Raw genomic sequence first — 22,653 nt, 5'->3', positions numbered from 1 at the left:
CGCTTTTTAATGCAAAACGCGTATGACTTTACAAATCATTTATCTACAAACAAAAATGACAGTGATCATATCTCAGTAAGCGACTATCACGGTGTCAAAAAATAAATGTATCTGAAGCCAATTCCATTGATGAAACTATTTACAATTTTACAAGACCACCATCAATGCACAAATGAAAAGAGATAACCCTCACCCAAGCAATCCACAGTTCCAAACAAAGGAGGAAAATAACTTCACTGTTGAAGAATATATATATATATATATACAAATCTAAATTTAAATACAAAGTTAATGAGTTCCATCACACATAAATTTGTGTTAAAGCTCTTTGGCATTAAATTTTATCAAGTCTTGATTGAACCCTCAGAAGTAATGCTGTCATTTCCATTGTCGATAGTACAAAGTTTACTAACAGTTGTTTGAGAAATAGCTTCTACTTCTCCAATGTGCTTTTCATCATCATCACATTCGGATTCTGAGCTGACATCCATGTCTTGTTCAAGGCATTCCAGTTGCACGGTCTCGGGACCTGGGGTGGGCATGCCACTGTAACTCCCTGGGTCGGTATTCTGACCTGAAACTGTAAACTCCTCCATCTTGACAATATTAAGCACTATGCCATTCCCAATTCTCTCTGTCTGCAACAAATCTCCTTCACTCACAGTAATGCTAGACCGGCTTCCTGTATCCCTCTGTTCACACAAATTCTTCTTCAAGTTCACTGAGTCCAGTTTCTGAACGAACTTTACAAATTCGTCAGCAGAAATGCTCCTCATGAGAGGCCCACCTGATCTCGTCCAACTGTGCAAATCCGAATTGTCAGACTCACTGTCACTGAAATCCTGCGTGTAATTTTTGCCAGTCCTACGATGCTGGCTAGAAGTTCCAGCTCTCGTGCTTGTACCACTATCTTGTTGGAAGGCAGATACGTCAGCGAGAACCTCATCTTCGAGAGATCCTGTTGAGTTCTCCCGAGCAATAGAAATCCATGAGGGAATCCTTCTAGAAGCATTGAATTTTCTTATAGTGGAGGACGGGTTTTGAGCTTTCTGAGCACTGCGTTTCAGTCGGCGCATGTGATTGAGATTTGTGACGCACTCATCTAAAGCAAGCTCAATGCCACAATTGGACTTTATGGCTGAAAGCTTCTCCCAAGTGCATCTTCTCCCCTGATTTGCCGCCTTTTGGAGCTCCGCATATGATGGATTCTGGATCATTTTTGAATACTGCCTCACCAATCAAACATGTATATCAGTTGCCAATTTTGTACCAAATCACAATCTCTATTAATTCTTATTTATATACTGAATAGTTAATTAGTTGACATGCTTCAGGCACTGAAATTATCCACTCAGATAAAAAACTAATACAAGATCTATGCTTCACGGTATGCACATGTCAACTGGCTTAGTTGTTAATGTCACTGAGCAAAGGTTTTCCGTATAAGAAAATCCATGAATCCAAATTTCATGCGAGACACCAAATAAAAGATGATGTACACAAAATTAGCAGAGAAATTCGGGAACCAAGCACAGTCACACTGAGCATGTTAAGAGGATTAAGATGAAAACATACCTGAGCAAGAGTGGCAGGCATGACAACAGTGACATCACCTTCCCAAGCCTGAGCAAATAATTTAGCAATTTCACCCAATGGAAAACCCAGTTCCAGTATCTGGTTGCATCTGTGTTTCACTTCCATCTCCGCCAGTTGAGCAAGCTACATGCATTCAGGTACGCGAGACCAGTCCGTTAAACATTATAAAGTACACGAGAAAAGGGAATTATATGAGCTGATCAAATGCAGATATAAAATTTGGGTTGTAGATTCAAAATATATTACCTTGGCAGCAAAGTTGCCTCCGTAAGATCTCACAAACTGCTTCAATCTCAGAAGCGGAGCAATATGTGGATTTGCTTGACTAACAATGAAATGGTTAACATTGAACAACTCCTTTAATTGTGCCATGGGCAGATCACTCTCCAAGCTACCATCTCTCCATCTACGGGCCGGGATTGTACCCTCTTCTGGTCCAAGATGAAAAGGTGGATGGTAAGGCACAAGTTCACCAAACCTGTTTTTAGCCATCAGCTCCTGGGCCTCAAACAGGCCCGGAAATGCACAAGACGCGGTCACTGCACTCCATATAACAACATGGGGGGAGGTGAGATAGTTAAGGCAACGGGGTGGTTCATGTTTTCGTGGAGAACACACGGTTATACCAAGAATCCTTCCGGTCATATCATAAGCCTCCTGAAAAGTCATATTACAAGTAAGGTCCCGAAGCATTACTTGCAACTGCCTAATCTCATGAACAGCACCATGTGTGGTAACTCTCTTGATTATTGCAAGCATTCCACCCATTTGATCGAAAAATTTCAAAGAATGCCATGTATGTTCAAAGAAGCTTTGAAGCTCAGGCCATGACCTGGTTGCGACAATGGCACACATGATGGATCCTACACTGGATCCAGCAATGATTCGAGGCAGAAGCCTATGTTCAACCAATGTCTTAATAACACCAACATGAAAAGTGCCAAGAGAAGCACCCCCACTCAAAAGCAAAGCCGTCCTACCAAAAGCATGCCTAATCTCATGCATAAAAGCGAGTTTCTCTTCTACAGTCAATTCTTGTGAATCCGAGTCACAAACCAATTTTAATTGAGTCGTAACTTCATGAATGTACTCCCTTATAAGTTTAGGCACTTGAAGCCTTCCTTTATGAAGCTCAGGGTTACACATATTACCGAGATTTCTTATAAGATCAGCTCTCATACAAAACATAATGTCTCTTAGCGAGCCTTCTTGGCGACGTTGCCATAGCTCTTGGAGCTTGTTCTTGACAAGCTCCTCATCATAGAACATGGATTCATTCATAATCGGACTTTCCTTCTCCAATTTGTTCGCGGCATAAGCCCATTTCTCGTAATTTGGTGATACTTTCATCATGTTTCGCCAAAGCTTCCTCCTATAAGCTACCTCAGCTCTCCTTTTGACATCGGTGTATCGATTCAATAGGAAACCAATTATAGTGACCATTGCCAATATCCCCTGAGGATGTCGAGGATCGAACCATGATAAAACCGGTCCAACATAGCCTTTAAACCACCTCATATACCCGATTAAAACACGAACCAATTGGTCCCTAAAATGTGCCATAGACTTGCAGAACAGTATTTTGAAAGCAATTGTTCGACCGATAATTGAAGTAGGTCCAATGAAGAATGACTCAATATTTGCATCATAATTAATATCATCCATGTCTAATTCAATTTGTATTATACACTAGAAAGATGATACGATAAAAAAAAAGTGAAGAAAGTGAGAAGGCAACCTGAAAGTAGACGAATAACCGAAGCTAAGAAAGAAATAAAAACATGGAACCAGAATTGATTAGAATGAAATTAGCTGAACTTTTTTTTTTTTTTTTTTGCAGGAAAACAATACAGTCTATACAGAGATTAATAAATTAAATGAAAGTTTGATAATATAATAATAAAATGTTGGAAGGATTTAGTAGGAAGATGGGGGCGTAGTCAAAGATAGTATGCGTGCATGAACAGGAAAGGTGAATGATTATGCAGAAAGAAGATAACGGACATGTTTATAGAAGCTGACGTTGAATACAGTCAGACTAATCAAAGATTTTTAGTTTGAGTGAATCAAAAGATCACAAATTCTCATTATAGACGGGCATCATCCGCCTATACGTATAGACGGATAACATTTTTCCTCACAAAATACCCATTTATCATAAAGTGGGAAGCATATGGGGGTGCCCCACCTTGTCCCCCCTACCCATTTTATTAGAGATCTTTATCCGTCTGTTCGCCCCACCCATCTATACCAAGACCTATTGAGGATCACAAATGGATAAGGAAGAATAATTAGAAATTAAAATGTAGATTTGTGTGTGTAATGATTAATTAACCAGAGTATTTATTTAGTTAACTTTGTTTGTTTCTCCTCCATAGATAAAAGTCAATGGGAGAGAGTGAAGAAATGGAGTACAGTACACTAGTTGATTATAGAGTAGTAATTTCCAAGATTGTTGGTTTTGTTTCATCTGGAAAATGCAGTAACAGTTGTTCCGTTATAAGAGCACATCCAGATAGATGGCGGAATAAACTAGTAAGTTGTTAGATTGGGCCCAAAGTATAATGACAAGTTATGTTAGGCCGGATAGTGTATAAACTACTATAAAGCAACTATTATTGTTGCCATGTTCCTTAAGGTTCCCGGATCCAATTCAAATAGCCATCACACTTTGGTTTGGATTAGATTCCACTAACTTTATTATGATCAAGATTGTCTTATACTATAAAAATCAGTTCATAATCCAAAAACCAAAACAATTACGGAATAACTTATAACTCCTTTTTGGTAATAACCAAAAGCCCAAAAAATTACGTAGTTAATAGACTTGTAAAAAAATAAAAATTTATTTTGGTAACCCAAAATTTTATGTTAATAACTTGTCTATTTAAATATGTTAATTTTTATCATAAAATGTCGTGTTGTTAAAATAAAATCCCTCTACTAAAAAAATAAGAAGACTTCAAAATTTTCCCGCCAAGGTGCAATATTCTATGATTGGTCCTAATATTATATTATATCATATTAATTCTATACCATAAATAGAAATACTACTACTAATTCCAATACGTAAAAACACGTATTTAGATTTTGTTACGCATGTGTAATTGCATTAATAATACACTATGATAGGAGAGAATATTTTGCACAATCTTTTTCATAATTTATTTTTGTCTTTTGAAATAAAAGTACTACAAGTTGATTATATCCTTTTCATAATTACTAGTCATCTCAATTGGTTGCCTCCATAAAATTGGGTGAATTGGAAAATCCCATGATTTGGAAATGGACTAAAACGGTGAGGCCCTCCATACGTGGTCCGAAAAGGGGCCAAAAATGGCTGCAAAACAATAATGAAAACAGCCACAATTGCAACCTTGCTCGAGACTGTTACAAATGACACAAAAATAAGATAAAAAAGAAGCCTAAAACTAGGTTAAGGATAGGATGGTCCCGAAAACCGTTTAGCTTGTCCTTGCCCTCGCGTTAGCATGATCAAACGAGAAAGAGAGGAAGAGGCACGACCAAGAACAAACCCGAGACAAAAGGACCCTGGAATAACAACGAAAATCAGGCAAATGAGGTGAATAAACAGTCAGACGGACTGTTTAAACACGGCTGAAACAGGCTATTTTTTTCGTATCTGAATTGCTCTCGGTTTGGACTATTTTATTGAGGTTTGTTTTGTATTTTATTGAATGCATAAAAGTGAAAGATAGAAGGATATGACTTAAACAAGATCCTGAAGCAAGTTTAAGCCTAGGAGTAGTTTCGTCCAAGATTACGAAGCAAGGACTCAACTCCGCTCCAAAGCACTAAGCAAATAGAGGTTTTCTTGCACTAAGCAAAGACGGAATAACTCAAGCACTAAGCAAAGAGCTATCAAGGGTTTATAAAACCTCACATATTCATTCTCCAAATCTGATTGTTACATTGATGGCTGCTTGGTTTATATAGAGACCAAGGCTTAATCTTCACCATTCATTCTAATCTAAGGGCCACAAGAAGGCCTTACAAAAGTACATAAAAAAAACAGCTCAAAGCCTTACAAGTCTGGAAACAAAGCTGAAATGATAAGGCATAAAGTAGATGACCTAATAAGACAATCATCCTTGTTTGCTTGCTCTTGCTTATTACAGAGTGGACTTTTTGGGGCTGTAAGGGGACCGTGTGGACTGAAAATAAGACCCAAATTATTGTCCAAAGAATCCATAGAGCTTTCCTGATCGAAAGGGGAAGAGTGAAAGCGACGTTGTACTTGCTCTTTAAAATCGCATCAATTGTGATAGCTTGGAAGTGTCCTTAAGCTATCTTTTGATATAATCAGTTTTGGGACACAGCTTCCTAGACAAAAGTGTTCAAGACTCTCCTAAATTATCATATTGACTGGTGGTTGCATGACTTAGGCTGTTTTGGTGGTGTTGGACCTCACATTTTGAGCTGGTCCAAAACCGGGTGGTGTTGTGCTTGTTGTTGTTGCATTTTTGTTCCAAAAACGGACAACCATGGTCGGATTTGTCCAAGAAAAATGGGAGATGTTTGGTTACCCCCAATCATGGGATTTTCTTATTCCCATAAATTGTCAGCTCCTCCATAATGGAGGAGTTTGATTACCTAGCCCGCCCCTAGGTAATTGGAAACTCTTTTGTCAATTCAACTTCCAGATGTCAACCAAACGAGTTTCGGGCAATTCACATGAATTGGTCAATTCACGCGTTTTGTAAAATCATGGAAAATTAATTCTCTTATGGCAATCAAAAGAGGTCAATAGTATGATAATATTATTTTTAATAATTAAGTAAGTTATATAATTAGGTTCAGGTTACACGTCAATCTAATATGATGTGAAACTATCAAATTTTTTCTTTTTTATACGGTTATACTTGATGGGGCATATTTCGCACCCTTGACCGAGTCAACATATTGAGCAAGGTCAAAGATATCCACTGCAAGTCAACGTATTAGACATCTTAGCCGAGCCGCGCACTGTCGGCTGTCACTGGGTCTCGGCCAAGCAATTAGCCACCGGGAGACATTACCGCGTACTCATATCCAAGACCCCTCGGCATAGAGTCAACTCGGCCAGCCGGCCTGCCATGAGTCCCTCGGCCGAGGGTAGAACAGTCTTTCCACCTGCTCTGCCACTTGGCCACTTGGCCACTTGGCCACTACGTGACAAAAGGTGAAAGTCTATAAATACTCCTCAACCCTCATTAAGGAAAGGATTCAAAAAATAAGCTAATAATCCACAATTAAACGGTATAAACTCCCTTGTCTCTCTACAATATACTTTGCCAAGTAACACACAACTTAATCCCTTTAAGTTTTCTGACTTGAGCGTCGGAGTGAGTTCGCTCGGTACCAAGCCGAGCCCTCAGTTTGTTCATTCTTTCAGGAGAGGCCGAAAGGAAGAGTCAAGCAAAGTCATCGTTCTACAAGCTTACGTGGTAACAAATCCTGCTCCGGAATTACACCCGGAACAATTTAATAATCCACAATTAATCTGGTATAAACTCCCTTGTCTCTCTACAATATACTTTGCCAAGTAACACACAACTTAATCCCTTTAAGTTTACTGACTTGAGCGTCGGAGTGAGTTCGCTCGGTACCAAGCCGAACCCTTAGTTTGTTCATTCTTTCAGGAGAGGACGAAAGGAAGAGTCAAGCAAAGTCATCGTTCTACAAGCTTACGTGGTAACAAATCCTGCTCCGGAATTACACCCGGAACAATACTGCTTAAGCATGTTATTAAGCTATAATATTTAAAGTCTTTATACATTATTGTCCAAAAACCGTGCATTTGCACGAGATTAACACTAGTTAAAATATAAATTAAGTGTTATCTTTGGGCTTCACTCCTTTTGGGCCAATCATATGCTATAAGACGATCATATAGTAGAGTTGTTGCCCTCACTTTAATTTTGTTTTCTCAAACAACAAAACCTGGTTTCTTGCTTCTCGAAGTGCTAGCCCACAATCTCCGGTTTGCTTCCAAATTAAAATCGAATATCACAATGTTCTTAAATGTTGTAGTTGAGACGACTTGCTCAATCTATTATTCGAGCTTATTTTTCATATTAAACGGCTTCTCTAGTCTATTGTGAATTTGTGATAGTATTTCTGTTGTTTACTTACCTAACAATCTTCTTTAACAGCAGTGAACTAAGCATATTTTTTTCACAAGAAAGTCCAAGTTGGCACCGTTCGTAAACTTCATCTCCCCGCTAAGTATCCATTATGCCAACATCTTTTGTTTACCCATTTTTCAGTACAACTTTAACGTCTGGCCTCCTCCCACCCAAATAACGGGGGTGTATTAGTATTGTTCCGGGTGTAATTTCCGGAGCGGTTATTAGTTACCACCCGTGGCTTGTAGAATAATGTCTTGAGTTGAACCCTTCTTGCTTCTATCGTCTCTCTCGGCCTCTCCTACAACAATGAACGGCGAGGGCTTGTTTGTGTGCCAAGCGTACTCACTCCGACGCTCAAGTCGGTAAACTTAGAGGATTAAGTTTGTGTTACTTGGCTAGATACGTATTGTAGAGAGATAAGGGAGATATTACGGATGAATAGTGTATTTAGGTTTTAGTTGTTGGATCCTTTCCTCAATGAAGGTTGAGGAGTATTTATAGGCTTTCACCTTTTGTCACGTAGTGGCCAAGTGGCCAAGTGGCTAGCAGGTGGAAAGACCGATCTACCCCTCGGCCGAGATACCTATGGCAGGCCGGCGGACCATCTTGACTCGACCGCCGAGGGGTCTTGGATATGAGTACGCGGGTATGTGTCCCTTTGGCGGTCGTCATGCCGAGACCGGTTGATGAGCCGATGGGATGCATCGGCTAGTCTGTCTAAGTCGTTGACTTTTTGTGGATATCTTTGACCTTGCTCAATGTGTTGACTTGGTCGGCGGTGCAGAATATGCCCCATCAATTTGCCCCAGCGTAGTCTATGCCGTGGTATGGGCTCCGATGTACGTTGAGCATATATTTTGCACAAGTATTTTTAGAAAATTTTTTCAGATCGGCTTCTTCTTCGCATCGGCGTGGCTCTTGTTAGGCCGCACCGTATCCCATATCCCCCTCCACATGGATGCGTAAAGGGCATCCGATGTGGAAAAGAACATGAGGCTGGCCGAGATCAATCCGAGAGTGCCGGTTGATTTTGATTGCCCCGGCCGGTGCTTCCTGGCTTGGTTGATCGGGTGGCGGCGGTGACCGATACCTAGGAATTTGTTTGAGGAAGATGAATAGTCGAAGAGATGTGAATGGGCGTGTTTGAAGACGCTTGGTCACTGTTGCATTGATTGACGTTTAACTGTTGCGACGATTGACATTCCGTGGTTGCATGCTCGACACGTGTCTCTTTCTCGATTGATTGGTTGTCGCTCCATGGGTGTGCTCGATTGGTCCTTCTTTATGGGCTTTTTCCTATAAATAGGGCAGTTTTTCCGTGATTTTGGTCACTAATTTCATTTTCTCAAATTTTCCTAAAATCTTCATCTTTCTTAAACTTTCAAGGGCTTCCTTTTCTTCCAATCTTCAGAGTTTTTGATCCGGCGGGCACTTTTTCCTTTTAAGGTAAACAAACGAATTTTTCTTTTTTCTTGCTAGTAATTTGTTTGTGAACATGTCTTCTGCGATCTTTGGACCTAGTGGGCCCTGTGTGTCGGAGGGTCATAGGTCTCCTTCTCTGAAGTTGATCCTCAAATTCGGAGGAATGGGAGGATGAAGATTCTTGTGGTGATTTTGGTGATGATTTCGGTGAGGAGGAGGAAATATCTCGTCCTAGTGAGGGGAGACGAGACGTCATGGATCACGGCTATGTCGTAAGATCGGTCTTTACCGTGTTTGGTCCCATAAGTTTGCCAGTTGTTCCGGCGAGAAACTTTTCGAGGGCCATTTTTTCTTTGGTAGGGGATATGAAATTGTTGTCCCCGGGAGGGTCGATCCGTCTGTTGCCCTCCACCGGGCCACACCGGCGTGTACATGCGGCATTTGGAGTACGGGCTCCGGTTTCCGTTGAACGAGTATGTTATGGCCATAATTAGGGCTATGAACGTTGCCGTTGCCCAACTGCACCCGTTGGCCATGAGAACCATAATCGGTTTAAATCGGCTTTGTCTCTTTAAGGGAGAGGCTCCGACGGTGAATTTATTCCGCCGACTTCATCATCTTAAACCATCGATCTCGGCCGCGTCGGATGGTATAGTGTGCAAACGGAGCGGGGTTATGTCTCGTCGAGAAACTCTCTTCTTGCAAGGACTGGCGGGGGTCGGTGGGTGTACGTTAAGGTCTTGGGACGACTATCCTCCGCGCCTGCTCCTTCCGCACCAGGTTAATTTGCGGTGTGAGACTAGGGCGGAGCATGACAGATGGGTCACCCGGAAACATCTGAAAATGGATGCCCGCAGGTCCATCCGAAGGAGGACGAGAGGTGGCGATGAGGCTCTTCGAGGTGGACAAGAGTGGGATGTCGAAAAGATGGATCCCCCTGACGCAGATCATTCTTCAGGATGAGCCGCTTTGCTATGTTGGCCTCATACCGGCCCTGGCGCGCAGGTGAGTGGGGTCGTGTGAGGCCCATCACCGCTCTCAATGTTCCTGTTTTCTCGGACCTCGATTTATTTCCTCTACTTGACTCTTGCTTCGTTTCTTTTGCAGACCACTTTGGACCGGACCCGAGGACCTTCTTCGGAGAATGGGGCTGCACAAAGATAAAACCGTTGCTAACTTGCATCCCAAGGCTCTAGCCCATGATCGCAGGACGTCGCCGAATGACCTTATGGAGCATGGTGAAGGCCTTGAGCAAGGAGGAGGCGCAGCAAGGGTTGTTAGCGGCGTAGTGCGTCGGACGCGGAAAACGGCGTCGACGGCGGTTCCCGCTCCCATCCCCTCCCCTAAGAAGGTGGAGATTGTTGACATTCCCGATGAGGGGGATTCTGACGCGGAGGGATCTCCCCTTATCCGTAAGAGGAGAGGGACAGTTTCTACCGCTGGCAAGGAAGTGCCTCCTCCGGCCAAGAAGGCCAAACACGGTACCTATCTAGCTTGTGGCTTAAATTTAGCCGTGCCATTAGGTGTTTTTGGTAAGTCAATGTTGACACTGATGTTTTAATTGAATTTGCGAGAGACCACCGCATGATGGTACATTTGCTCACGTCGGGCGGTGGCGGTGGGGTCCTCTGCGCGAGGTTGGTGACCAAGGCGCCGCCGTCAACCCTCTATCCCAGAAGGCTTTCGTCTCCCGGCCCGCGGGCTAGTGGTGGTGTGACCACCGCCCCTTCATCCCGAAGGCTTCCGTCTCCGAGCTTATAGAGGAGGGCACGAAGGCGATTAGGGAGGCGGCGAGGTGGAACGTGGCTACCGGTGCTCGTCTCATGGAGCAAGAGAAGGCCGTGGCTCGGGCTGTTCATGAGCGTAACGCCACTAAGCGGGTGGCCGCGTCGGCGAAGCTTGAGCTCCTCAATGAGCGAGAGGCTTAGGGAGAAGCGAGAAGGCGCTCTGGCCGAGAGAAAACTTAGGGAGGACGCTGAAAAGGAGGTCCACGAGAGGGCTAGGGCGAGTCTGCGGCGGCCGATGTTGCAAAGTCTGCCGAGGAAATGTGACCTTGTTCGGGCGTGTCGACCTCTATCTCCAGCAGAGGGATGAGCTCAGGGGCCTTTTTAAGGCTCAGGCGGAGGTGGTTCGGGGCAAAGAGGCCATCATTAAGCAAAAAGAGGTGGACATCGAGATGCTCCAAACCGTCATGCTCCCCAAACCGTGCGCCCGATTCGGGATTTGGCCGAAGATCTTTGCTAGGGAAGTTATCGGGAGCTCTTCCCTCGGATGGTTCCTTCCCGTGGGGGCGGGTTGAATCGCTTGATGACAAGCTCGAGGCTAAAGAGAATGCCGCGGTGGAGAAGGCCAAGGAAGCGGTGAAGGCGAAGATGGAGAGGGAGGCGGCCGCGGAGAAGGCGGCTCTGGCCGAGAGGGCTAGGGTGGCTAAGGAAGAAGCCGCAAGGATGAGGGCGGTGAGGATGCCGAGGCAAAGGCGGAGGTCGCTAAAACAATTTCTTTGGGTTGCTCTTTGAAGAAGATGCGGCTACCGATATCGATGGCGGCGGCGAAAGCTTAGGAGAGCAAGCCTACAAAGAGTCTGTTTGCTCCTCGCATACTTGCCATGTCTTTGCTTGATGAGAACAAGTTTACAAACGAGATCTGCTTCATTTGTTTGGGAGCCAATTACTCAGCCCTTCCTCCCCGCTATCTCTTTTTTTTTTTTTTTTTTGTACAACTTTTGTAGGCTACGTTTCGGCTTATCCCTGTGGGGACGGCCGTCGTCAGTATTCTTTTTACTTGTAACCTTGTGACATCTAATAATAATTCATTTCTTTCGCCTTCGGCCAGGCCGAGGTCTTTATCTCATCTTTGTCGAGTTGTCTTCTGTATTCCCAATTGAGCGCCCCTTTTATTTCCGCCTCGACTTAGCCGGGGCCGTTTTAGAGTGCGTATCTCAGTTGTGTTTCAACGCTTCCAAACACTTCGCTTGTTTTTGCGAGTGTAGTGTGCGATGGCCGTTACTGTCGCGGTATCCGCCTTACGAGGGAGATTGCCGCTTTTGTCGGAATGACCGTGGGAGTGACTGCGACGGAGTCTACCTCTTGGGGTGGCTGCCGTGGCGTCTACTACTTGGGGTGACTGCGACGGCGCTAATGTCTTGATGGAGACTGCCGTTCTTGTCGGTATGACGGTGTGAGCGGCGTCGGTATCTCGATAGCGTGTTACGTGGCGTCTACCACTTGGAGTGACTGCGACGGAGTCTACCTCTTGGGGTGACTGCCGTGGCGTCTACTACTTGGGGTGACTGCGACGGCGCTAATGTCTTCGCAACGACTGCCGCTCTTGTCGGTATGACAGTGTGAGCCGGCGTCGGTATCTTGATAGCGTGTTACGTGGCGTCTACCACTTGGGTAGCTGCGACGGAGTCTACCTCTTGGGGTGGCTGCCGTGGCGTCTACTACTTGGGGTGACTGCGACGGCGCTAATGTCTTCGCAACGACTGCCGCTCTTGTCGGTATGACAGTGTGAGCTGGCGTCGGTATCTTGATAGCGTGTTACGTGGCGTCTACCACTTGGAGTGACTGCGACGGAGTCTACCTCTTGGGGTCTGCTGCCGTGGCGTCTACTACTTGGGGTGCTGCGACGGGCGCTAATGTCTTCGCAACGATCGCCGCTCTTGTCGGTATGACAGTGTGAGCGGCGTCGGTATCTTGATAGATAAGCGATGTGAAAACTTTGCTTTGATGGAAGGCTTGGCTGGTTTTTCATTAGGTAAAAACATGCGTTGGGGTGTCCACAGCTATTTTGGGCACCTCAGCCTACATAAATTCCTACGAGATTGCCAATGCCCTAATGGCTCATCACAGTACCCCTCCCCGATCGGCCACTAGTTGCATCCATGAGGTCGCCTTCCTGCTTTGTAAGGACGGGCTTTTTCCTTTTCGGACTTCCTTGCCTCTTTGAGGGATTGCATGTTGCATCCTCGGGCAGCTATCTGGATGTTGATCACCTCGTCCTTCTCGTCTTTGGAGACGAGCTTCTGCGCTTCCCCCCGGTCCGAGACGTACAGCAGTGTTAGGGCCCGGATGGACATCACTGCGTCGGCCTCGCTCAGGGTGACTCGGCCTATGAGAACGTTGTAGGCGGACGAGCCGTCAATGACCACGAACTCAGCTAGGACGTTTTTAGCCGCGTTCTTTTCGCCGAACGTCACCGGAGCCCGATTGATCCCAGCGGCACCAGGCCGGCTCCAGAGAAGCTGTATAGGGGGTTGGTGCAGGGGCTCAAGTCCTTGATCTTCAGGCCGAGGCCGAGAAAGCACTCTCTAAACATGATGTTCGTGTATGCGCCTGTGTCAATCGGGCACCTCTTGACCAGGTGGTTGGATATGTCCAAATTGACTACAAGCGGGTCATTTTGTGAGGGGCGATGACCCCTTCGTAGTCCTTTCTTCCGATAGTCATGTCGGGGATGTTTGCGGGGGATCCCGAGTCGGGCACAAAGTTGATGGCCTGGTATAGCTCGTTTAGGTGTCGTTTGTGCCCATGAGTGGACCCTCCGTTCTCGTTGCCACCGATGACAACGTGAATCACTCCTATCCGCTCGAAGACGGACTTCTTGTCGAACCGTCGGCGTTAGTCTTTTGACCTTTTGCAACGTACTTGCCGAGGCTTCCCTTTCGGATCAGCTCCTCTATGGCATTCTTCGGATGGCGGCGATCGTTGGTTAAATGGCCGGTGTGGCCGTGGTACTCACGATCGGCTCGTGTCACCGTCACTTTTTGGCTTGGGGGTCTCTCCCACTTCTGGCCCTCGTTTTTGCTCAGGGCGAAGACCTCGGCGGGTGATACGACGAGAGGGGTCTTCTCACTATACCGCCTCCGATGGTACGTTCTCGAGTTCCATCCGCGCCCGCCGAGTCTGTTTCCGGTCGGACTGTCCGACCGTGATCTATTATTCTCACGGCGTCTTCCATCGGACCGCGAACCGTTGTCGTCGCGGCGTCCTTCGTCCCGATTGTCCCGCTGTGACTCTTCTTTTCGAGTGTTCGGCTTCACCGGGATCTACCCAGGTCTTGTGATAGTCTTCTACCTTGATGGCTTGGTCGGCCAACTTCCTGGCGGCGTTCAAGCCCTGGCCCCGCTCTTGATGAGCTCGTTTTTAAGGCTCCCCTTGGGAGGCCTTTCATCGCGAAGGCCGCCGGCTCGGGATTAATTTCTCGAATCTGCTGGACCTTTCCATCAAACCTCTTCACATAGCTCCGGAGAGACTCGCCCCCCCGTCCGATAGTCGGGAGGTCGGATGTCTCTACGGCTCTTCTCTTGTTACAAGAGTATTGGGCTAGGAAGGCATCCTTTAGATCGGCGTAATAGTACACCGAGCCGTCGGGAAGCCCTTTGTACCAACTCTGAGCCATCCCATGCAAAGTTGTTGGGAAAATTCGGCACTGGACCTCATCGGGCTGCTCCCATACCGACATGTAAGACTCGAAAGCCTCGGCGTGGTGGCCTACCGGATCACTATCTCCCTTGTATGACAGAGGTGGCAACTTGAGCTTATGCGGCATCGGGACTTCCAAGACGTAGGCGTTGAGGGGTCGCCTAACCACGTGTCGAACGACACGCGGCGACCGCTCCTTGCATCCCTAACCGGCTCCTCCCCTCGTAGCGGGAGGGGCTCCTTCTTCGACTTGGACTTCTTCTCCAACTCGCCGAGTCGGACTCCTCGGCTCCTTCGGGGTGAGCCTCGTTCGTGTGGCGGGGACGCGGTCCTCCCACGAGTGCGGGAAGGACTTAGGTCTACCGCGCCCACTTTGGGCTCCCGGCGTCTTGGGGGGCGGCTTCTCCTAGTGCTCCGTTCAAATTTCTTGGAGTCACGTTTAGGGTCCTAGTCTCCGGACGAGTTTCCGCCGCTCTTGTCGGCGTGACAAAGTGTGAGCGGGCGACATGCGATTAGGTCCGGGAGCATCTTCGACTTTGCTACGTCAACCACCTGTCCCATGATGGTGACTGGTTTGCGGGCACCGGTGTGTCGGGTATTATTGGCATCCGAATTCTGGTTGAATTACTCCGCCGGTGGAGGGTTGCTCGACTCCAGATTTGTGGACGACATCATCGTGGTAAAATTCGGTTTCGTCCGTCACGAATACCTCTTGTTGTTTCGACATTTTCTTAGCTTTTTGGGTGGGTTTTTGTTGATTTGTTGTTTTTTGTTTGGGAATGAATGTGACCGACTTCTAGTGTCTATTCCCCACGAGACGGCGCCAATTGTTCGGGTGTAATTTCCGGAGCGGTTATTAGTTACCACCCGTGGCTTGTAGAATAATGTCTTGAGTTGAACCCTTCTTGCTTCTATCGTCTCTCTCGGCCTCTCCTGCAACAATGAACGAAGGCGAGGGCTTGGGTGTGTGCCAAGCGTACTCACTCCGACGCTCAAGTCGGTAAACTTAGAGGATTAAGTTTGTGTTACTTGGCTAGATACGTATTGTAGAGAGATAAGGGAGATATTACGGATGAATAGTGTATTTAGGTTTTAGTTGTTGGATCCTTTCCTCAATGAAGGTTGAGGAGTATTTATAGGCTTTCACCTTTTGTCACGTAGTGGCCAAGTGGCTAGCAGGTGGAAAGACCGATCTACCCCTCGGCCGAGATACCTATGGCAGGCCGGCGGGCCGTGTTGACTCGCCGCCGAGGGGTCCCGGATATGAGTACGCGGGTATGTGTCCCTACCGGGCGGTCGTCATGCCGAGACCAGGTTAACAGCCGATGGGATGCATCGGCTAGTCATCTAAGTCGTTGACTTCTTTGTGGATATCTTTGACCTTGCTCAATGTGTTGACTTGGTCGCGGTGCGAATATGCCCCATCAAGTATAAAACTAGTCTTAAACTTGCAAGACTGTTTTTAAAATTGTAAAATTAAATTAGTTATTAGTAACTAGTGTAGATCCCCGTGCTACAACACGGTATTTTTTAGTTTTGTTTTATAAAGAAAAATTCTCATTAAATTAATTGCATAAATTAACTGTACCTTTAATGTTATAATGTACTAATATAATCTTAGTAAGAAGTAGAAACTAAAAGTTTATTACAATGAAAAGACACTTTAAGTTAAGTTATTTTTGTCTTAAACCATTTTTACTTTACTATAAAAATTAACTCTATAATGCTATATCATTGCATGAAACTAATTTATGACATTAAATTACAATTTAGTGATGTAAAAACATAAAATTTAATTAAAACGCGTATAAACCTTATAACAAAAACAAATAAAAACAGTATACCACGCACTTAAAAAGACGATTTACGAATAATTAGACTAATATTTTTTTTTAATTAAAAAAATACATAAAAATTGTTACGTCCTTTAAAATATACACCATATTGATGAAGGATAATATAAGAAACAGAGTTATGTAATTTTAGGGTGTAAGTGATGACAATAATCATAAGAAGAAGTTTGCGTAATTTTAGAGTGTAACTGATGAAAAATAATATCTATAAAAATGGAAATGATTGCATAATAAATTATGGATTTTAATGAATTAGTCATAAATATGAATTTTAATTTAAAGATTAGAGTTTAATTATAAGAATATATTAATTGAAAAGATAATAATGTAATGAAAAAAAATTAATTTGTTAACTTAATTAGCTAGATGCCTTTTGGAGGGAAAACTAAGAGAATTTTTATTCTCTTAGTAATAGGGGGATTGTGACGGAATAGAGGGGTATTTGACTCGGCCTGACCATCCCATTTTATCAAGGTCAAACACTCACACCCGTAAAGCATAATAATATTGATCAATCCGATATTCGGATACAAATATTGCATAAGAAAAGTACATGTACTTTGAGGGGAAACGGTAGGAGGATGGTAACTCCGTAAGTAGGAATAAGTCTGAAGAATGAGGATAAATGAAGTAAAGCGGTAATTGCATGCCAATTGGTCTTCCTCTTGATTTTGCTGACTATTTCCATTTGTGACGGATATTTTGTGAGATAAAATGGTAACAAAATGGGTTAGTGGAGAAAGGGGACCACATGAATAGTGTTGCGAAGAGAGAAAAAGTGGAGTATCGTTGTGAGGTAAAATGGTATCCGTCTTGACCATGACGGATATATCATATCTTCAATGAGAATAATAGTTGATGGTGATGATAGAGAGCACGCGAGAAAGTAGAGTCTATACAATAGTATTATCAAGGGAGGCCGGGGTCAACATTCAACAAAATTAGGCCATAATATAGTACGGATTAGATAATAGTGGGAGACTGGGAGTATAAAAATAGATAGGACCGACTTTATTGTATTGGCTTTTGATTTTCAAAGGAGGACACGACACCATGTCCATTCATTTTTCAGCAAGTAAAAGGTCTTCTCACTATACGTATGGGGCGCCACAGTTCTAACCACAACAACTAACTATGGAATATGGATATTCCCCTCATTCATTCTCCTTATTTTTATACTCGACCACTTTCAACATGCTATAATAGATTATACGGACTACTACGTAACCTTGTTGCTTAAATAACATTGATTTTATAAACTACCAATTCATTGAAAATATTATAGTAATGATAACCGGAATATAAGTTGTCATGTTTAATTTAACAAACCAGCAATATTTTTATTGTTATTTGTAAAAGTTATAATTAGAGAATACTACGATCGCATATTTGTTGTATTTGATCATAAAAACTGAATGTGAATATATATCAAACTATACGGAGTATATTGGAATAAAGATGATAATTCATTTAATTATCATTTTTCTTCATAGGGGAATATTTTTGTTCCAATTTTTAAAGATTGAGGTAGAAGATGGATGTTCCATAGTTTATGCCTCATCGTAGAATAACATATATATTATATTCATAAACCTGCTGGACTACTTGCGAAGTATCTTACCCCAAAGTATCGAAAGGATCTTCCTATTCCCGGGCTGAAGTCCAAAGTTACACAACCTTCCTATGTTTGGAAAGGTGTTTGTCGAGCTGTTGCTTCCTACGCGCCTGCTTTGGTGTGGAAAGTTGGTAACGACGCTTCTTTGACCTTTTCTCTAGTCCTTGGGTGCAGGGTCAACCACCGGTTTGGAGGCGGCCTCACCCTCCTTTAGTTCCAACTATTTCAGAGTTGGTACTTGATAATGGTTCCTGGAATCCGCGGATAATTTTTACTCTTTTTGCGCAATCTACCGCCAAAGATATTCTTGCTATGGAACCACCTGTTCTTGCTTCGGATGATTTCCTTTACTGGAAATATACTGAAGATGGAAGTTATAATGTCCGGTCTGGGTATGCGTATCTCTTATCTCAAGCTTCGCTTCCCGTACCTTTGCTCTGGTCTTTCCCTTGGAGGATTGTATGGCGGTTTCCATTTTCCAATAAATTTGCCCTCTTTATCTGGCGGCTTGCACATAATATCTTCCAACTATGACGAACCTTGCTCACCGTGGCTTTCAGCTTGATACTACCTGTGTATTTTGTCGGTATTACCCTGAAACTCCTGACCATTTATTCCGCTCTTGCGATGTTATTCAGCATGTCTGGCGCAGTTCTGTGCTTGGTATACAATCCATTGCCAACCCAGATGTCTCTTTCCTCCGCTGGCTGGCTGACCATATATCCTACCTTCATCAAATTTCTTCATCTGGGTCTAACTCCCTTCTTTATTTCTTCTGTGTCCCGCGCTCGATCTGGCTCACTCGTAACTCGATTGTGTTTGAGCAAACCAATGTTGATCCTGCACGGATTCTTCAGTTCGCCGACTCTATGCAAGGGTTCCATTTAAGCTTACCTACTTTACGAAACGATATTCCTCAACCACAGCAACGCCTCCAATGGCAGGTAACCATTGCCCGCTATCCTGCTCTTCTCTTTCTTACTACCTCTTCATCTGCAGAAACTCTTTCAAGAGCTGTTACACAGCTTCTTTCTCAGATTCCATCTCGGGACTCACTGAGCGTTTCTCTGTCCGTGCAACATCTGCTTTCACCGCTTATTCTCAAGCTCTACTCCAGCTTATGTTGCGGCCACGCTCGGACCCCTGTGCATCAATCACCTTCTGGGTGACCTCAAGAAAACTATCTTTAGTTCTGGCTTCTCAAGCGCCAGTCCCAATTGTTGCGCGAAATTCCTTACGTGAAATTCGCCTTTTACTTCGTTTACATCGTAATTGGTCAGTCAATCTCGCTACTGGCTAACCTTCTATGTTTTAAGTTGTACCGGTAACGCTACCTTCTTATTTATTACACCGGTTTACTATTGTCAGAAAAAAAAAAATTGTTATATATTCTAGATTTGTAGCATGTGTACGTGTGTGTGTTACAATTGTCCCCTCCCATCATTCTCCACGCTTATCATCCCAGCCTACTCCATTTCCTTCTCAAATTCTTGTTTACAATCGTTATTAATTAACCATTGGTCAACACGAAGTCGATGCCTACAATATCAACAATCAGTTCAGAGCATATATCCACCTATAGTAACCCAAAACCGTCTTTTTTCTTAAGTATTTATGTTAGAATTTACAATCGAAAATTTTAAAATTACAAGATTATTTAATTATGTACCGAAAAGTCAAAGACATGCTCCTACTAGTCTTTTACAAGATACCCTTTGAAATTATTTTGATCCACTCACATAGTTAATTGGACTCAAAACATGTTTCCAATTTGTACCCAAAATATACCTTTTTCCCTCCTATAAATACGTCTTAAGTAACGGTACATTAGTTAGGAAAGCCAAAGAGTTCATTTGATCATTTCCATTCCCATTATTATATCTCTATCAAAACATTTCTCCTTCAACAAATTAAGATCACAATAATTTGAATGGCAGGGCTACAATACAAATTCTTTCCAACTGATTTCTTCGTGCCAACTATTGATACAATTGTTGTTGATTCCTCCGTGAAATCTATGGCCTTGATTAAAATCAATCATCAAATCAACGACTCAGATCACTTGTCAAACAACAACAACAACAAACATATCATCAATCCTAACAAGCAACAACTTGTTAAACTGTCTCTGTCTTCTTCTATGGATTTAACGCCTCTTATTACGCCTATTTCAAAGAAATTGTAATCGATGCTCTTAAATCACAAGTCAGCGGATTTCAAATCATTTTGATATTAAGATTTTGTTTTGTTATCGAGATTGAAAGGAATTGAGAGCATGAAGATTTATGAAATTATGTATTTGTAACACATACAGTCGGCCTTTTTTTTGTTGGTCATGACTCATGGTGCATTATATATATTATAAACAACAAATAACACCATTATAGGGGTGATTATTATTCTATATAAAGCTACTTTCTTGACTATGATAATGATTATGTATAAGATCAGAGATTGTTTGGTAAGTTATTAATCTACTTGTAAGTGTTGCGATACATATGAAAGTTTTATTTGACGTTGGTTTTCCTTTATGATTGAGGACATACAAATACTTGTCTACAACTTGCTGTGCTTTAAATACTACGGAGTATGATCATTTACTATTGAAAATAATTCCTAAACCAAGCCTACAAATTGGATTACTGTTGATGAGATCCAAACCAACTTTGTGTCCAAACAGATGGCGAATGTTATCAATCACCCGAACATCTTCCGGGTAGGGAGCCCCATTGGGCGTAACATTTCGGGTCTGAACATTCCCGAGTTTCCTATTTCAATCCACTTTCGTATGCCTTGATGATAACTGAATACACGACTTACTTTATTCAATATTTCATCGGATCTTGAAACTTGTTTGATTTAGTTGGTTTTTTAAGTGTCGTTTTTTTTTTTTTTTTTTTTTTTTTTTTTTTTTTTTTTTTTGGCGGTTTGTAAATAAAGGTTTCTAACTATCCATAGCCTTACATGCAAGACGATGGGCTTCATAATTAAAACGCCTAGGGACATAACTAAAAGCTAAGCAATGAAAGTAAGAAAAACAATCAGAAATCTCCTCTAAAATAGTCTTTATAATAAGGTGATGTCTCTCCATTCCTGCAAGCTGCAAAATCAAAGATAAGCAATCTGATGAAATCTCCAAATGACGCAAACCCCTTTCACAAGCCCATCGAAGCGCTAAGAGCACACCAAGACCTTCAGCTTGCAAAGCAGATTCCGCCATAATGTTTAACATGACCGTAACAGAAGTACTACATCAATAATGACAATATATACGTAATACGTTACACCATTGGACAGCTTAGCCTTAGATGAGGATTAAGGGATACATAATAATTAAGAGAATGCGGCATTGCATACATGATGGATGGAGTAGATGAAGAAGATTAATTAAGGGCATTTAGGGCCGCCCCTCTTAGTCTTCCAATTATTATAGCAAGGGCAAAGTTGCTTGTTGCCGTAGGTACCGGGTGGAACGCATAAGCACGTAGCGCAACATTTGTTACAGAAGAACAAGCACGGCTTCTTGTATTGTGTATTTGAGCATCTCATTGTACACCGTTCTCCACACTCTGTTCCAATCCAATTATGCATCAACATTATTATTATTGTTAATTAAAACCCATTTTCATTTTGCAAATTAATTCTCTACTAACATTAAATTGTACCTTGTGGCTTCAGACTTCCAGGAGTATACCCATACTGACATTTCCCAACAACCTCCATGTTAGTGCCACAAATTATTATGTTTTTTTTTTTTTTTTTTTTTATCAGCAATTTTAAATCATTGTGCATATATCTTGGGAAGTTTATGCATGTAATTCTTTCATGCTTCCACATTTTGTTCTACCATAGAATGGTAAATTTAAATTCAATGATTAAATACAAGTAAAAATTTATATGCTCTCGAGTTGGATTAATAAGTAATAATGTATCGTGTATCAAAATTGTATCAACAGAAATCATACCGATGGGATATTGAAGGAGGGTTGTGGACTCGGGCTTGGAACTTGAACAATTTTGGGTTTCTTCATCAATAGAAAAAACCATTGTGAATAGTCAAATTAAAAACAATGTCCAATTCTAAATAAATACGGAGTATTATTGGTAGTGAGATTAAGAAGAATGCTTACATGATTCTCAACAATTGAAAAATGTAGGAGTATGCACATGAAGATAAGTAGGAGCTTGAAAGCCATGAATTTTGTATGTGAAAGTAAGTGTTAAATTATATAAGGTGATGAATGTGAGATGTTAGGCAGTTGAGAGTGGTTTTAGTTTGTTCATTGATAATACCGTTAGTTGGAAGGTATTTATAGACAGTTAGACAAGTTAGAAAGTAAGATGTAGTTAGCAACACATGTTGGTTGGTGCTCAAAGGACCACTTCAATATCACTTGTTTTACCTCCGTCCATTTGTTCCACGCTACTCATCTTTTTGCATAGAGGTGCCCATTCTAGCAGGTCGAGGTCGCCCCAACTTAGCCTTCCACCCGTCTTTTACCCTCGACATAACTTGTCCTAGCCCGAACCGCCCAAAAAAACGAATTCTGGCTGGTTTAAGGTCAAGTGAGCAGCCCAACACGTCACAAACTCGGCTCGTGACTACCTCTACC

General features: G+C 43.0%; 2 protein-coding genes across 3 annotated transcripts; both read right to left on the bottom strand.

The window, feature by feature from the left end:
- Positions 1-108: 108 nt before the first annotated feature.
- On the bottom strand, positions 109-3,636 carry LOC141641985 (triacylglycerol lipase SDP1-like). Its single transcript, XM_074450639.1, has 3 exons — positions 1,843-3,636; positions 1,576-1,719; positions 109-1,226 (listed from the first exon to the last, which is right to left on the bottom strand). Exons 1-3 carry the CDS (start codon positions 3,259-3,261, stop codon positions 345-347), a joined length of 2,445 nt encoding a protein of 814 aa, XP_074306740.1. The 5' UTR covers positions 3,262-3,636; the 3' UTR covers positions 109-344.
- Positions 3,637-20,840: 17,204 nt separating this feature from the next.
- On the bottom strand, positions 20,841-22,334 carry LOC141641984 (gibberellin-regulated protein 6). 2 transcript variants are annotated; one of them, XM_074450638.1, is made up of 5 exons: positions 22,171-22,334; positions 22,006-22,065; positions 21,706-21,739; positions 21,398-21,609; positions 20,841-21,140 (listed from the first exon to the last, which is right to left on the bottom strand). In XM_074450638.1, the coding sequence occupies exons 1-4, from the start codon at positions 22,234-22,236 to the stop codon at positions 21,428-21,430; spliced, it is 342 nt and encodes a 113-aa protein (XP_074306739.1). In that variant the 5' UTR covers positions 22,237-22,334; the 3' UTR covers positions 20,841-21,140; positions 21,398-21,427. The 2 variants fall into 2 exon arrangements, with proteins under 2 accessions (XP_074306739.1, XP_074306738.1); XM_074450637.1 differs by having other exon boundaries at positions 20,841-21,609; positions 22,171-22,333.
- Positions 22,335-22,653: the final 319 nt, after the last annotated feature.

Source organism: Silene latifolia, chromosome 2 (genome assembly GCF_048544455.1).
Source record: "Silene latifolia isolate original U9 population chromosome 2, ASM4854445v1, whole genome shotgun sequence".
Classification (NCBI taxonomy): Eukaryota; Viridiplantae; Streptophyta; class Magnoliopsida; order Caryophyllales; family Caryophyllaceae; genus Silene; species Silene latifolia.
Note: the sequence above shows the minus strand (reverse complement) of the source record. Positions and strands in the feature narration are given on the sequence as shown.